General features: G+C 33.5%; 1 protein-coding gene across 4 annotated transcripts in view; it reads right to left on the reverse strand.

The window, feature by feature from the left end:
- LOC129791759 (bifunctional heparan sulfate N-deacetylase/N-sulfotransferase) overlaps positions 1-17,384 on the reverse strand; it is a 60,765-nt gene that overhangs the window by 15,996 nt on the left and 27,385 nt on the right. For all 4 annotated transcript variants that reach the window (XM_055830139.1, XM_055830137.1, XM_055830138.1 and 1 more), the window contains exons 2-4: positions 12,523-12,631; positions 3,321-4,637; positions 1,158-1,361 (exon numbers count right to left, since the gene is read on the reverse strand). In XM_055830139.1, coding sequence (XP_055686114.1) covers positions 1,158-1,361; positions 3,321-3,598 — 482 coding nt within the window. In that variant the 5' untranslated portion in view covers positions 3,599-4,637; positions 12,523-12,631. The remainder of the gene's footprint in view (positions 1-1,157; positions 1,362-3,320; positions 4,638-12,522; positions 12,632-17,384) is intronic.

A 17,384-nucleotide genomic window follows, 5' to 3' on the forward strand; every position in this document is an offset into this window, starting at 1 on the left:
TTGAAATTGCTGTTAATTCACTTGAAAAATTTATATATACGTTGTAAAATAATTTCAATAGGTAGTTAATTTTTTTTGAACCCTCCCTGCTCATGGGAGTTCTGTCGAAATTATGGATTCTCAATTTTTATGTGAAATATACTTTTGTTGCAATAATTTTTCGTTTAATTCACTTTTTATTTATTAATTTGTACTATAAGTAAAATTAAACAACGATGGGGACGCCTGGTAACAGTGGAGACGCCAGGTGGTACCATATGCCAGGGGCGTAGTTAGAAATTTATTTAAAAAATGTCTTGTTCTTTGAGAATGATTTCTTTCAAATTAAGAAAACAAAACTGATCAAAACGTTTCTCTCCTAACGTTTGACGATCCTTTCCTATTTTATTTGATGTTTCTTTTTTAACGTTTGACACTTAATTTCAAACACTTAAATTCCTTTTTATTTAAATTTTTTTTTTTTCAAACATTAAATATTTCTTTTCATTTTTTGGGAATAAATTAAATTCATTGAACAAATATTAATTTTTTTTATAAAAAAGATTTTAATTATTCAGCAAAAGATTTTTTAAAATAAATTACCAATAATCTAATAAATTCTTTCCAGTATACTGCTTACTAATGACTAATGAGTTGCAAGTTAGTTGAGAGACTCAAAAGAGAAAAAAATGCTGACAAAAAGCATTCTGACAGATAGGAATTTCTGCTTACGGGAAAGTTTCCACCCCTGTAGCAGTTCATGTGAACTATTCACCCCCTATTGACGATACTTCTCACCCCGCCAAAAGATGAATATTTCGCTGAAGCATGTAAATAAGACTAACACCCTTGTTTCTTATTATTTACTTTTCCCCACATTCTCCTTGTTCTTCCGTGAAAAAGGATCGAGACAAGAAGTTTGTGTCTGGTGAAAAACTTTTATGCTCCATCGTGGCATCATGCCAATCAGCACTGTCGAAAAGTCACCGAAGCACCCATTTCTACCTCCCTCACCACCCCACATGAAAAGAAGTTATATTTTTCGCGGGATCTTTTACCGCAATAGACATTGAAGGGAAAATGTGTGTGGGAAAAGACGGGGGAGGAGTTTTTTTTCTTCTTCTTCCCCCCAAACCGGAAATTGGATGCGAAATGAGGAAAGTCAAACTGCCACTTACTTGATTCGATTGTAGACAAGCAATTCTGCAATGTCACGACCCAGCCTTGAGTACGTGGTCTCCACAAATACAAGCACTTTGGGATCGATACGCAGCCTTGCTTCGGAACGATGATCAGGCGCCGTGGACCCCTCCATGTGGACCTTTCTATTCATCATTCGACAATTCACCAGGGGTGATGGTCTTGTGTCATGATGGATGAAACTGCAAAAAAAAAGAAATTTATAAAATATTTTCTTTTTATAAGGAAAACGATTTATTGAGAAAATTAAGAATTACGTTATTCATTAATTAAAATGTTGTTATATTTTGAATTTTGAATACAGTGAGGTTCCATCGGCATTAGAATTATTAAAAACTAATAGTCCTTAGATAATTGGGGTCGATTTTGATAAAAATCTTTACTTTTCTTTCAAATACATTATAAAATTTTTCGTATTCTTTGAAAATCAATCAATTGCAAAATGTTATTCGAACCCAGCCACATTATAATACCGAATCAACAGTTTTCGCATTTTTGGTATACACCAAATCTTCCTAAACTTATAACTTAATTCGTGATGAATTCATTTTTCCGCATCCCACCGATCTGCGAAAATTGACATCAAGGTTGAATATTTCACCAAAGTCGGACGAAAACACTAATTATTAGCGAACGATGACTAAAAATCTTTTGGCGTTATTGCCACGAGAGGCGCTGTGAGCGCGGAGAAGGAAAAAGAAGAAAGAGCTCATCGTCCAGTCAAATGGTATGGACGCATCCCTACTGCCAACACAAAAGACAAAAATAAAGTGCAACAGTAAAAGCTTAACCATACTTCAGCGTCAAAAGACGCTGTTCGTTGTTTTTTCTCACTTGCTCCTTGTCAAATTGTATCGCGCTGTCACTGTCACACAAGAAACGCGGTTATAAAACATAGAAACCGCGTTTCTTGTTTGACAGTGACAGCGCAATACAATTTGACAAGGAGCAAGTGAGAAAAAACAACGAACAGCGTCTTTTGACGCTGAAGTATGGTTAAGCTTTAACACTCTGAGTTATCGTGAAAAGAAAGTAGCCCTCTTCATTCATGGGATTACAGAAGAATCAAGGATTCACCTATAAAGCTTGTAGAGTAACTGGTTTTGCTAAAGAAAATACAAAATGTTGAAGCTAAAATCATACAATACTTCGTGTTAAAATTCATTTTTGGGTCCTTCAAGGAAATCATAAAACTGCTACCAACAAACATATGAATGGCATAGAACTACATGAAACCTATATATTCTTATAGATTCAGTTGAAATTGGAAGTAGCCACAATTATAACCCACAATTTTACATGACAATGTTCAACCGCTTCGTGCAAGAACGTGAAGGAATAAACTTCGAAAATCCAAATTATTACTGTCAAATGCATATTTTTGATGTTTGTTTGTGTCCATCTATTCATCTATTCATCTATTCAAAAACGTCCGGAATAACTTTCTCAACAACTTAATTCTCGATTTCCCAAATTTTGAAACAAAAGGACCGAAAAAAGCAAATTTGAAGGAAATTCGCAGCTATTATGAAGAAGAACTTAATCTACGCATCGCATCAAGGAATGCACAAACTAAATCATCAAACACTATCCAAACAGTTTTGAGAGGCAAAAGGTTGTATGTACTGGATGATAACCTCTTTCACGAAAACACAATCGCTGCACTTAAAAAATTCTATCCGGAGACCTCAGATTTTCTCAGAATATTCCGGAATTGGTAGACAGTAAACAGTGTGAGGTTCCAAGATCAAGGTATTCACTTCAGAAAAATTTGGCCCAGCTTATTTAGGATAACCCCATTGTCTGCAATTTTAATTGCTCATTAGGTACTATTTATTGCGAAATTTTAAGCGGATTTTTTTTAAAGAAATGGCTGCCTAAAAGGCCAACATCTTGAAAATATAAATGCTTAATAATGCCGTTATCTTGAATCATAACAAATGTCTCAAAACTGATATTTTGAATTACAACAGACGCCCAAAAATCGCCATTTTGAACAAAAACAGACGCTCAGAAACACCGCCATTTTGGAAACTTCAAAAATCATGTCAGAAACATATTTTTTAAAGTAAAAATGACCAAAATTTCCTCATTTCTCAACAAATTAAAGAAAATTTATAGAAAAGATTAAGGAAACTTACCCAGGAAATGGTGAATTGACGACACTTGTGTAGTAGAAGATCATTACAACGGTGACTAGAACAAGAGCGGCGACACATCTTCGAAAATTGACGCTCTTCAACAGGTACAATGTGCATTTCATTACCACATTTCCACCATTTCCATTGGCGGCTGTGGGAAAGTTGCCATTTAACAAACGTGCCGGACTACGCAGAATCACGTGCCCATTTTCAATGTGATTCTCCCTTTGTGGTGAACCCGATGGCTTCCATAGTGGTGTCTTTTCCAAACCAATCATCTTCTGTTTTTTTTTTGGAAAATTCTACTTCTTTTTCTCACTCTTCCTTACACTTGATTTTTTTTTTTGTCTCTAGACTCCCTCTCACTGCGGAAATTTTCTTTTTAATTATATCGCTCGATTGAGGAAATAGTCCTTCTAGCTCTATTTAATTGGACCATCAGGCTACTTTACAGAGGATGGCACACAGAGCTTCGTCTATTAGTATTCATAAAAATGTTTATTTGATTTTTTTATACACGTGGAATAATTTTCTATTGGATTACACGTTAATTAAAATTTTAAAATTTTCCCACGGGTCGGAAATGCAATTAAACTCGTTATTGCTCGTTGGTTGTATTGTTGTAATGTTTTTTCAAAAATAAAATCCACTTCACGTCACGCACATTCCGTCGAAATTATTGGTTCATTCATTCATTTATTATATTAATCGAAAAATCCATTGATAGTTTTTTTTATTGTTGTAAAATAGATTAAATTTATGCAATGAACAAATTTTTCAAGTGAATCAAAATTACGCGAACAATTCGTTTAATTTAGATTTTTCTTGTTCCACCAACGAGATATTTAATTCCATCGATGACACGGAATATCCATCAGAATTTTTTTGAGAGATTTTTCTCATTTTCACCCGTCAAGCGGATGGAGATGCCAGTGAAATTATGGATTTACGAGTATGGAGATTTTTTTTTATTTCAATGGCACAATAGAGTTCAATTTTTTTCCCACACTGCACTATCAATTTGTCTGCTATTCTTTCGAACCATCTCTCAGGGGTAAGTCCCACACTTCACTCATATTTTCTTTCCCCCAAAATTCTTCCAAAATTGATTTTTCTTTCGCCATTTGCTATGCTTCCAAATTTCAAAATATTCATGACATGAGACACACACTGTCCACATTTTGCATCGCGACTCCTTTCATATTCTTCCCAAAAACACGGGGATTTTTGAATCCCTTCTCCTTTGTGGCTCCTTCACCTTCTCCTCTGTGGGGTACTTCACATGAATCTCATTTCCATCTGCTGTATTATATCTCTCTGAAATTAAATTGAGAAGGTAGAATGTGAAAAAAAAAGTATAAAATTCTGAAAGAATTTCCGAGATAAAATTCATTGAAAGTATTCTTCACAAGACTTAATATAATGCATTTTGCAAGTTCCTCCGTCAACTCCATCAAGGAAGATGATGAAAATATTTTTTTATGTTGCCAATGCAAATAAAAAAATCATAAAATATTGAAATATGTTAAATATGCCAAGTATGTGGGTCAGAAAAAAAAGTGAAAAGAAGCTCCCGGAATTCTTTCTTTCCTTTATAGTTTATTCTTCTAAAAACACTGAAGAAAAATTCTTTTCCATTTTTATTTGCAAACTGTGTATAATGCACACAATATCGATTACCATACAACCTTTCACATTGTATCTTTCCCAACATAAACTGGTGCACTGAGCAAACTTCCTCCCTCGTGGGTAGACAAGAAAGGCAATATACGGACGAGCAAAAGGAAGAGACAAGGTGATGAGCTAATAATATTCACCAAGTGTAACCCAATTTTAAAATTCCAAGAATGCATGGAATATATTTTCTCAGGTGATTCGCAACAAAAAAAAGCTCCCAAATGGGAGAGCCTTTGCTCATGCATATGCCACATATTATGAAATTTGAAGAATTTATCGATCATTCCTCCAGACAATTTCACATTACAATAAAAAAATAAAACATGGCACCGAAGTTATGAATAAGAATTGAAAGATTGACAGAGAGAAATTTTCCGACCATCCCCCCACAGTCAGTCATGGTCATTGATATTCAAATCAATACATTTATATGCAAGATTTTAGTCAGCAAATTTTTTGTTGTTGTCTGGTAGTAGTTTACAATGTGAGGGAAATAAAAGAAGAATCAATTTTTCATTTAGTTGCGATGATCTATTATTTTCTTTAATTTATTAAATACTTTTAAATCCCTTCATTTTTACTGGTTGAAGCAACAAATGAATACCCGTTTCCCGGAAACTGATACATATAATATTGAGTTTGAATTTGGCGCCCATCCGAGGTGAGATAGGAAAGATGGTGAAATTGAATGGTAAAAAAGAAAATGTGGTGAAAACGAATTTTTCATTTTTCCGCATCACACCGTTCTGCGAAAATTTACATCAAGGTTGAATGTGTCACCAAAGTCGGACGAAAACACCAATTATTAGCGAAAGGTGACTGAAAATCTGAGTGATCGTGAAAAGAAAGTAGCCCTCCTTATTGATGGGATACACGTGAAAGAAAGATTCACCTATAAAGGTTGTAGAGTAACTGGTTTTGCTAAAGAAAATACAATAATGTTGGAGCCAAAATCGTTCAATGCTTCATGATCAAATCCATTTTTGGGTCATTTATGGAGGTCATTAAATTGCTTCCAACAAAAAAAAATGAATGGAATAGAACTACATGAAATCACAATACAAGTCATAGAATTCATTCCAAAATACCCTTTATATTCTCAAAGATTCAGTTGAAATTGGAAGTAAAATGTTACATCAATTGTGACAATGTTCAACTGCTTCGTGCAAGAACGTGAAGGAAAAAACTTCGAAAATCCAAATTATTACTGTCAAATGCATATTTTTAATGTTTGATTGTGTCCATCTATTCAAAAACATCCGAAATAACTGGATAAACATCACCTTTTGTCATATTTTGAAACAAAAGGACCGAAAAAAGAAAATTTGCAGGAAATTCGTGACCACTATGAAGAAGAACTTAATCTGCCCATCAAGGAATGCACAAACTGAATCATCAAACACTGTATCCAAACAGTTTTGAGAGGTAAAAGGTTGTACTGGTTGACAATATCTTCCATGAGAGCACAATCGCTGTAATTAAAGAAATTCTTTCCGAATACCGCAGATTTTCTCAGCATAATGCGGAATTGGTGGACAGTAAGCAATGTGAGGTTCCAAAATCAAGGCATTCGATTCAGAAAAATGTTGGCCTAGCCTATTTAGGATAAAAATAGTGCTGGGTTGATCTTTTTGAGAGATTTTATAAACTAGCTTGAAGCATGGGAACGGCACAGGCACAGGCCTCTGTGCCGATCACCCTAAAATGTGGTTGGCACATGCCTCATGAAATCTTCTGTCATTACTTATAACCGTGAGTTCAAATCGATTAGATCGTACCATGATAGTTGAACCGTAGTCAATAAAGGTTATGCACATCCTAACACAAAATTTGACGAGAGAAATATTCAATGCTTTGTTGAAAAATATTCAGTCAATCATAGAGTTTTGCGAATATGCCTTCCAAAATTTTTAAATACAATATTTGCTATTGGGTAAGCTACAAACAGACCGATAGTTTGGAGAATCGAATCCGGCATTACAAAAAGGCTTTCAGGCTTGAATTATGATGTTTTCGTCAACCAGCTCGATAATGATAATAATAATAATAATAAAAGATCGGCCGGAAATTATGCACTCAACCAGTTCGAGTCGGAGAGAAAAATAAGAATTTCGAAAATTCTTAACCATTTATCTTAAATATTTTGAAAAAGAGCCAGACGGAGACGAGGATCACTCAGTGGTTCCAGACAGACTGTATATGATCTTCAACGATGTCTTTGGGAATTATTTGGATAAGAAGAAAGTTAAAATAAATGAACATGTTAACTTTTATACTTTGAAAAATTTGTTACGAATGCTTTCACTAGCTTTGAGCTGGGAAATCAATCATGACAAAGAAGAAAAACTCTCCTTTGGCAAGGAAGAATTAAATAGTCCTTAGACTCTTCTATACGAGCATGGAAAATAAAAAAAAAAAAAAACATTTTAAGTCAGTAATTACTTTTTTTCTGTATAATCCTACTATTGTTTCTGTGTACTATAATATAATGTCTCCTGGTCCAATGAATACGATACGAATTAAGTCAAAGACGTAACAATTGTAGGTTCAAAGGATATTAAAGGCATAAAGGCTTGAGGAAGTCAACACAAAGAGACGTTGTCAATGAATGAGAAGACTGCAGTCAAATAGGCAGATAATAATGAAGTATCAAATTACAGTCGTGCTCTCGTAGTAGGACCGCCGTCAAAATGACTTCTCCGCGGTAAAACGGCTTCAGAATGAGGAATTTTGCCTTCGCAGTGGGACAATTAGTATCCTACCTTTCCAATAGTACTAATTGTCCCACTGCGAAGGCAAAATACTTCATTCTGAAGCCGTTTTACCGCGGAGAAGTCATTTTGACGACGGTCTTACCACGAGAGCACGACTGTAGTCCTTTTGTCAGATATATTATTACCAGTACGTACATAAATCAGAGACAAAATTCAAAGATAAGTAATTAAATCAACATAATAAACTTCTTAGAGATGAACGCACAGAATTCTACAGAATTCAACATTTTTAAATAAATTCTTGATGTAGATTATTAAATATTTTCCCTTTTAGCTATCTCTTAAGTGTGTTCATTTATTAATTTCACGTTCTTATTAAAAAAAAATCCCTCATTGTACTTTATTTTGTCAAAAGTGTACCCATCATATATTTAATTAAAGTTTATGAAATGAAAAGGAAAACTTTATGACCATAAATTTATTTCTAAATATTATACCTTCTAAAAAACTTGAGCATGTCCACAAACTTGACCTGAACGAACGTCACAAAAAATTAAAAAAAAAACCACTCTACATCCCTTTGAAAGTTGAAAGCTCTTCCTCCCACAATATCACTTTTAATCATCTCCGTACCTTCCCACAGAATACAGGAAGATGGCTCTAATGCGACCCTTTTCAAGTTTTTTTTTTCAGAAAATAATTCATTTTCAAGTGAAAAATAAAATTAGTTTTATTTTTATTACAGAAAAATAAACAGAACACAAAAAATATTAAATGTATTTTATGCAAGAAAATCTTCAACTTGGGTTCGTTTTTGAGCCACCTTTCCCTATGTAGGATGTACGTAGTTCTCAAGCTGAAAATAAAAACTGGAAAAAAGTTCCAGTTGATGCATCCCTTCTTCATTTCCTTAAATGGGTAATTATGTCATAAATTATTCATGGTGGGATAGTTTTGAAGTGGTTGCTGAAAATGCGAAAGCGACAAACTCTAAAGTTTTGTTTGGTATGAATGCTTTTGAGGGGGGGGGACTGTGGAGGAGTCTAATTAAAATACATTGGTGCCCAAGAATGATGATGAATGTGTGCATGAAAGTGCGGTATTAGGATAATTAATCATTTTCACTATACTTCTCCGGCATAGATGGGGATTTTCCAGGAAAGATGAGGTAGTTCGCCTTGTGGATTTGGTGGTGGTAAGGGGAAAATATATATCAAAATTGTTGAGAATTTATCCTGCATATAATGTGGAGGTAATATTGTGCTATGTATGTAGGTAATCGTGAGAGTGCGGTGTTAGTTACAGATCAAACTTGCATGATTGTACAAAGGGTGGGGGGAGGTGTGAAATGCTCTACTAATGAAGATAACACTCACAGGGATTTTAACATAATCATCCTATTATGTGTGCTCTCGCCTGCCTCAAAGGGTGACCAAATGTGCGATGAGGGAATAACATTTACCTCCACTCTGGAGATGAAAATTGAGATGATATTTCTATTTATCTTTGCTAATGAAATGAAACCAGAAAAGCACTATGTTTTGGTGCCTAAGCTGTTAATACCATCCTCTTTTACTTCGTAAATATTGAATTGCTCAAGTATACAGTGAGGGTGGAAAATTAATTCAAATAGAATATTGTAATTAGGCAAACACCACGCTCATTTGCACAATATTATTATACATTGTTGGAGCTGAATTCATTTTTCTTTTTTTTTTCAGGGGAAGGAAAAATCTTCAAAAAGAATTAACTTCCGGTGGGAGAGAAAAGAGAGTTGAATTGAAATCCTTTCGTGTGTGATTTTTATTTAAAAAAAAACATCCATTTATGTGTCTCTCTCAGTTTGAGGGTTATGTGTTGTGCGTTGTTTTCATTCTCCATTTTCTTTTCCAACATATAAATTATATAACATTACAATGCCTTCAACTCAGCATCTCCAATTCCTTTTCACAACAATACTGACTTGTCTGTGCTGCCTGCAAGGAGGAGCATTTTATGGTATTTTAGATAGTCACAATTTAGCATATACCACATTTGTGAATTTTCCATTCTCCCCGCAGTACCGAGAAATATTTTGTTTGCTATATACATCCCAAAAGCTGTATGCTCTTATACACACAGCTTGGTAGGTAGATGAGGGGGTATGTAGGTGGAAGTGAAAGGGATAACAAGGAGTTTAAGATTTCCATAAAATTTCTTCACCCACTCAATACACAAAAATTTCCCAACATGAGCTGGAATTTTCAAGCAAAGGCCATGGAAAAGGAAAAAGAATGAATGAGTGGTGAGGGGAAACTTTCTTAATGTCATCACGATAAAAGAGGTGACTTCAAGTGGGACATTTGCTCTTTTCCTTCACAATTTTTCACCAATTTATCTTCTTGAGTTGTGGTTTCTGTTCCAAGGAGAAAAAATATGTATGTTTATGGGGAAAATGTCCCTCCCCCAATTTTCCACCTTGATCTGGCATGCAGACAAAAATCCCACCTTCCAAATTGACTTCGACTCGGTGACTTTTGCCACCCACACACAGACCACACAACCCCCACACCCCTTCCTCCACCCACTTCCTGACTCTTTGTATTTGCAAAATAAAGATTACACCATGTGGGTGTAGACAAAATGGCATATATAGAAAAATCTGGCACTGTCGCAAAAATTTATAATATAGGGCAAATTGCATTTACATAAAATCCATAAAATTCACCAAAATATATACAATGCATATGTACCAACATTATATATGTAGATAAAATATTCCCTATAAGAGAATTTTGCTAAATCACATGCATAATGTGATTATGAATGATCCCATGGGTTTTATCAGAAACGAAAGTCATCGGAGGATTTTCAATTCCGTTTCGTTTGCAATGGCATTATGTATCCTGTGCCTTATGTATAAAATGGGAAAAAAATCTTATTTCTTCTTGATAGTAGGATACATAATTTTGCATTACCAAAGTTGACATTTCAATATCTCCCGGTGTGAGTATGTTGAACCCATTTTCGCGACTTTGAATCGTTGTACCGAAAACAGGGCAAATGAGTTTTCCACCTCATTAAAGACAGAAAATATATAATAAAGGTGCTCTAAAAAGGTTAAGAAAATTTTATATTGGATTGTACGTTTACCTAAACTTATTAGCTTTGAAAAATTTAAGCCTAGTTTAAGAAACTTAGGCCTAGTTTCAAAACTCTAGATCTAGCATAAAAAATTACGTTTAGTTAAAAATAACTTAAGCATAGTTAACCCTTTAGCGTCTAGATGCTTTTAGAGGACTTTTCTCAGTCAGAACGTCTTCTTTGGCCTTTTGCGTGAATTTGATGCATTTGTAACTTGGAAAACAATTAAATTCAAAAATAATTGGAAAAATAATATGTTACACCTTTGGGTCAGCGTATGACCTAAAAAAATGCGAAAAGGTTAAAAGAAAAATAGTTCGGAAAATTGCTTTTCAACCTGCTAGCGTCCAAAGTCGGATTTCAATGCCTGAGACTCGTTCCGAAAGCTCTGGCAGAATTGTGTCTATAATTCTGCACTGAGATCTGACTTCCGACAATGACCGATAAAAAAGCAATTTTCCGAACAATTTTTTCTTAAATATCATACGTCGGCTTTATAAAAATTAAGCAAAGTTAGTCTAGTCTTAAAAATTAGATCTAGCTCAAAAGCGTAAAGCTGACCTATGAAACTTAAGTTGGACTTAGAAAGGAATTTCTCTAACCAGTCATAATTGATCTTTTGTTGCTTTTTTAACTTCTTTCTTTCCAACCTTTCTTTTGTTTTCTTGGTAAAATCGTGAAAATCCTTACAATTAATTTCTTCTGCATGTGACAAGAATTCCAATTGTTCCCGCATTCAACCAATTCGCAGCTAGTTTGCGGACGACATAACAGAAATCTAATTTTCCTCCTCAAACACAAAAGGTTAATAAAATAGCAACTAAAAGTATGTACTCGTGAGTATATTTAATACAAAAGAAAAGCCAATATTTTTGCATTTGCAAAGCGAGAAAAGTTTTGTTTTCTCTTATTAAACAATTTTCTTTTTGGAAGAACAAACACCAGCTGTGAACACGCCATTTGTACGTCACATCTAATTGCCATGGATTTACTTCATGGTTAGACAGAGAGGACGCGTAATAAATGTTTTGTCTATATATGTAAGTAATTGTAGAGGAAACAAAGTGAAAAAAAAGAATAAAAAATGTTTGAGGAGGTAGAAGAAAGGATAAACTTAAAGAGTTCATTAAGTGAATGTTAAATATTAAATCTCTGCAAATGGGATACCTTTTCATGCTTTTCTTTCTTAACACATTTAGGGAGAATGGTTAGATAAGGATATGGAAAGTCCTCGTATGCATATTCAAGTCATGTTTGCTTTAAAGCGGGTGTCATGGGGAGATTAATAAAGCTCTAAACAGGGCGACTGAATAAAGTTGCAATTTTTTGTGTCGCGACAAGTGAATACTTATGGTGCTTTTAGTAAACAGCAAAGTTTATCTCGGTACACGTCCAAAAGTGGTCTACAAGAAGCCACTTTTAATTAACAACTGAATTTATACATACATACATATGTATGCCATTACAGCCATTCCACATATGCAGGCACGTAATGTTATGCAAAGTTCTCATCTGAATGTGATATGTAAGTTCCGCTAAAGTTTCTTTATGTATATCGTGTTATATGTAGTTTAAACAGAGAATACTTTCATGAGAAATATTTATATAATTCTTACTTATATTTTGAGAGAAAATCTCCTTTAAATATGTAGTCAAATATTATAATCTCAAGTTGAAAAAAAAATTACCTGAAGGGATTTTAATTTCCTCGTATCATTTTAATGGTCTTCCAATGTCATCTCTCACAGGGTGGGAGTTTCCTTTTGAAATTTGCAGTTGGAAAATGAGCAAGAAATTCTGGAAAAAAAAAGAAATGGTAAAGAAAGGTGAGAAAAGTATGCAATGAATGCAAAGATGAAGTACCTTAAAAGGAAAATGGGGAAGAAATTCCAAAAGATGCATAATTAGTGTGGAAATTCATCTTGAAACTCAATGCAAGTATTAAATGTAAATGCCATGACGGATACTTCACTTAATGCAATTTTCATTTTCTCTCTCTCTTCCCTCGTGCGCCATACTTTCACCCATTTTCCTCCGAGAAAGCTCCATCATATATTCTTTTCCACTCTAATGAAATTTTCTTGCTATTCGAAAAGTCTTTCACATTGCAAAACATGCCCCTAAAAATGCTTCTACTTCTCTCTTTTCCTTCTTCACACAACCTAAACGTATTTTGTTGTACATGTAGCTTTATTTGATGCATCTCTACAGTTTATATATAATGCTCTCTCACTGACAAAACTATCCTTTATATATACATACCTACATTGTTTATATATAGTGAAACATATGTAATGGGAGCTAGAGCAAGAACTATTACCATTTAGGTGCAATTGAATGGAATTTATTGCAAATATATACTGCAATCTCACCCACTAATGAATTTTCAATTGATTCCGAATCCATGATTTAGAATAACATGACACTCTGTCCACTTTCTTGATCATTTCGAATCTGCTTCATGTCGTTGTTAGTTAATGCATTAAAGAGCAATTTTCATTTTGTAAAATGATTAGCCGTAGCTCAAGGAAATCCAAGTGGAATTTTAATTAATCTCTCTTTCTCTGTCTCTTAAACATTGCTGGTGGTGAGCTATGGGTGTTGGTTTAATATTGGTAGCCAAGAGTGAAATTGATGATAATTCACTCATTGGCACTGACAAGTTATTGACTATACATAATGCTTTTACCTCATTTACAGATTGAGTATAGCTTAATTATTCAATGAATGTGTCATGACATAATGTACGTAGATTTAACTGCATTATAAGTAGAAGTGCTGGTGTATTGGATGATCATGCAAAATTCACCATAATAATCAATGGGGGATTCGTAAGGACATTTAGAAGCTCATTATGTATTTAATATTGTACATAAGAGAGACGAGAACATTTAAAGGATAATCTAATTTAACCAAATTAACCCTTTCAAATGAATTTAGATTTGTTACGAAAAATCATTTTCTTATTTTTTTGTGAAAGAAAAGAAGAAAAGGAGTTTATCTGTTTCTGTATGAGAAAAACCTGGATTGGAGAAAACATTCAGAACACATGTAAAACTTGCATAGAATCAATTAAAGAAATACTAAAAAAAACTCCTTATTTTCCAGTGGAATAAGCAAGAGAATACTGCAAAAATTTCTCCAAAAAAATGTATACAATGACATCACCATTTTGTTTTTTTTTGTATCTTTAAGAGATAAATACAACTTGTTAAAAATCATTAACAAACCATTAGCACGAATTAAGAGATAAAAAACAAAAAATGTCAATTTTTACATTTTTTATGCAAACTTTTAATAGTTTTTCCCAGCAGTTCCTATTGGAAAATGGGAATTTTCTTCGACGATTTCTTAATCTATTTATTATTATCTGTAATATTGCTCGTATGGTTGATTCCTCTAATGAAAGATCTTTTTCTAGTGGGAGCGGATAAATTCATTTTTACAATATTTCATATTAATGCCACTCCTCTTTTAAATAAAAAAAAACTTCTAGACTGATTTTTAGCATAAAAAGCTCCGTAAAATCTCAATTTACATCACGATTTATTGCGTGGTGTATTTTACCACAGGCACAAGTGAATCACCCCATAATGAATGAAAAGTTCTCCACAATTTATTTACAGTATCCCCCAGAACATTGTTGGTTGGTGTAGTGTGAAAAAAATCAGCTTGGTGAGAGACAAATGTCCAAAACAGGCAAATTTGAATTGGAACCCCTCGAAAAAGCCCTCTGGATGCAAAAAAAAGTGATATGGAGAGGAAGTTTTGGGAGAAATGGCGTTTTTTTCTATATATAAAATGTAAATTGTTCAGCTGTGTTGGACGACAAGTGAATTTGTACACCAAATAATGGATGACATGGGCATTTATTTCATTCCTCCACATTTCTTTCTCCCCAAATTCTTCCAAAAAATGTATTTTTCTCCATGTACAGCTAGTTGCGGGGTTTTCCACAATTTTCATGATCACGAAGAGCTTTCTGTGGGCGTCACAAATCACAAAACTATACCCACAGCATCACATGCCTAAAACTCATTGAGCTTTTTTTGATAGTAATTTTCCTTCATTTATTAGGTCTCTGTAATGCCTGTAAGAATCTCCTTACGATGGAATTAATTCCTTATATACATATGTATGTATGTATGTTAAAACTTTGCCCAATTTGTGACTAAATAATGCAACGAAATTGTCAACGAATTGCATTAATTTGTCACAAAGGACCTCATGGTACATTTATAACACCGTGTCACACGGAACTTAAGTGCTTTTTGGGTATAAGAGAATCTCACCCCATCCCCCCCGTACACATGGTGAAAACTTTAACAATAGTGCTCCGTGTCACTAATTCAATTCTCCATGCCACCGTCACTCTTTGCACTTGACTGATGAAGTGGTCCTCAATTTCTCTCGTCGTTGTTATACCCCAGAAGGCCCACACACCCCCCATAGACATTTCCCTCTCTCTCTCTCTCGGGTTTCCCTAAAATACACCTCAACTGTGATGAAAGCTCTTGTCAAGTATATTTTCACCCTCCATTTAGAAATTACCATGGCATCTTACGTGAAACACACACACACAATGGAAGGGAAAGCTTTCTGTGCACATTCAAAAGAGCCCTATAATGAACCATGCTAGAGGGGTCACATAATATAAGTATTTTGTGTTCATTTTGTTAATTCAATTAAATCTCAAACATTACAGCTTACGTGACCCGTCTGTGTAGTAGCAATCATGGGCACATGTTTCAAGTAATTTAACTTTATTAAACAACACTATTTGACTCATTTTCCCTCCCCAACCTCCCCTCAATAAATTCATTTTATTATTGCGCACATTATGTGAAAATTCAAACAAATCACTCAAATCAATCTAAAATATACTTTTAATCCTATTTTAATTCGCTTTAATCAATGAATATTTATTTGTTTTAATAATTAAATAAAACAAATTTGGAAGCACAGTAGAAAGATTAGGGGATGCTTATGAGATTTAATTTAGCATGAAAATCCAGGGAGATTAAAGTTAAATATTTATCAAGCACTATTTGAGCAAACATTGAGCCAATATTTGAGACTGCATATCTCGACATTTATTTGACAAACATTAGAATGAATGAATGAATCAATATTTATGTTTATTCATTCGATAATTTAATTTAATAAAAATTCCGCTAAACGATTAATAAAAAAAACTTGAGAGAAAATTGAGTTATTATTGATCAATTATTGGGTTCAGTTATTTCGGATTCTCAGTTTAAATTCCTTACATTACTTTTGAATGAAGGACTCAGATTGAGATTCAGTGTCCCTAAAACGATAAGAATTTATTTTTATGCATTTGGACAAAAACTTGTGAAATTGACAAATATTTGATGAAATATTGATCATTTTTTGCACAAATATTGATCAATTATTGGGTTCAGCTGTTTCGGATCCTGAGACCAAGATTGAGATTCAGACTTGTCCCCAAAGACAATAAGAATTTATTTTTGTGCTTTTGGACAAAGTTGTGAAATTGACAAATATTTGATGAAATATTGATCAATTTTTGAGCAAATATTGACTCCTCCAATTTTTTGATATAAATATCGGGAAATAATTGTTCAATAAGCTAGAATAATAATAGATTAAGACTTAACTCATATTTTTTCAAACTATTAGAACGAGAATTTGCGTAAAAACTCTCTTCCATTCGATAAATCCTTAAACTTAGAGATTAAGACTCTATTACTCTCGTGGAGTCTGTTGGAGACCTTTTGCATAAGCGAAGGCAGGAAATAAGCTACACCAACGGTTCAGTAATCATTCAACTACTACGCTATGTAGCATCACAATTCACAACCCAAATCTCAAGCATACAAATACATTTGCAAACTATATATTCTAGAAGGAAAATGCAAATTGTCCCAACGTTAGATAAATTGAATCTCGGAATATATACGAGATTTGTCAATTAGATCGCATTTGAGAAATTCCAATCAGGATTGCGTCTAAATTGAAATGTATTTGCATTTCAAATGAATATAATGCAAATTTAACGATTAACATTGCATCCTTTCGTGTAGTTAATATTAAATTTTCTCAAAAAGTTTATTAAATTCTCAAGCCTTAATTCTAGACAAATCGTATGGAATTGAATTACATTTCTAAATCTCATAAAGATTTATGTATCGGTCATTCGTTTTGGAGTCTCTGACAGGCTATTAGGTGTATCCATGTAGAAAATGTCACCATCAATTTACCAAAAACAAATCATCGAGTAAATTGCAATAAATATTTAAAGGATTTTTCTAAGAAACAGATGGAACGAAAATTGCTTAAGGTACTAAAAAAAATATATGTATGTACCGACTTATTTTCTAGACACATTGAATGAATAATAAAAGACTAAAGAGACTAAAAAAAATCTTTTTGTACTTCAAACAAGAAAGTTTGTTAAGAATAATTTTCTCTTTGGATTTTCCCTTTAAATTAAATCATTTTAAACTTACAAAGTAAAACTTTAAACAAACTCGTACTTGAATTATACAATGGCAATTAATAAAGT

This window comes from Lutzomyia longipalpis, chromosome 3, assembly GCF_024334085.1.
Source record: "Lutzomyia longipalpis isolate SR_M1_2022 chromosome 3, ASM2433408v1".
Lineage (NCBI taxonomy): Eukaryota > Metazoa > Arthropoda > Insecta > Diptera > Psychodidae > Lutzomyia > Lutzomyia longipalpis.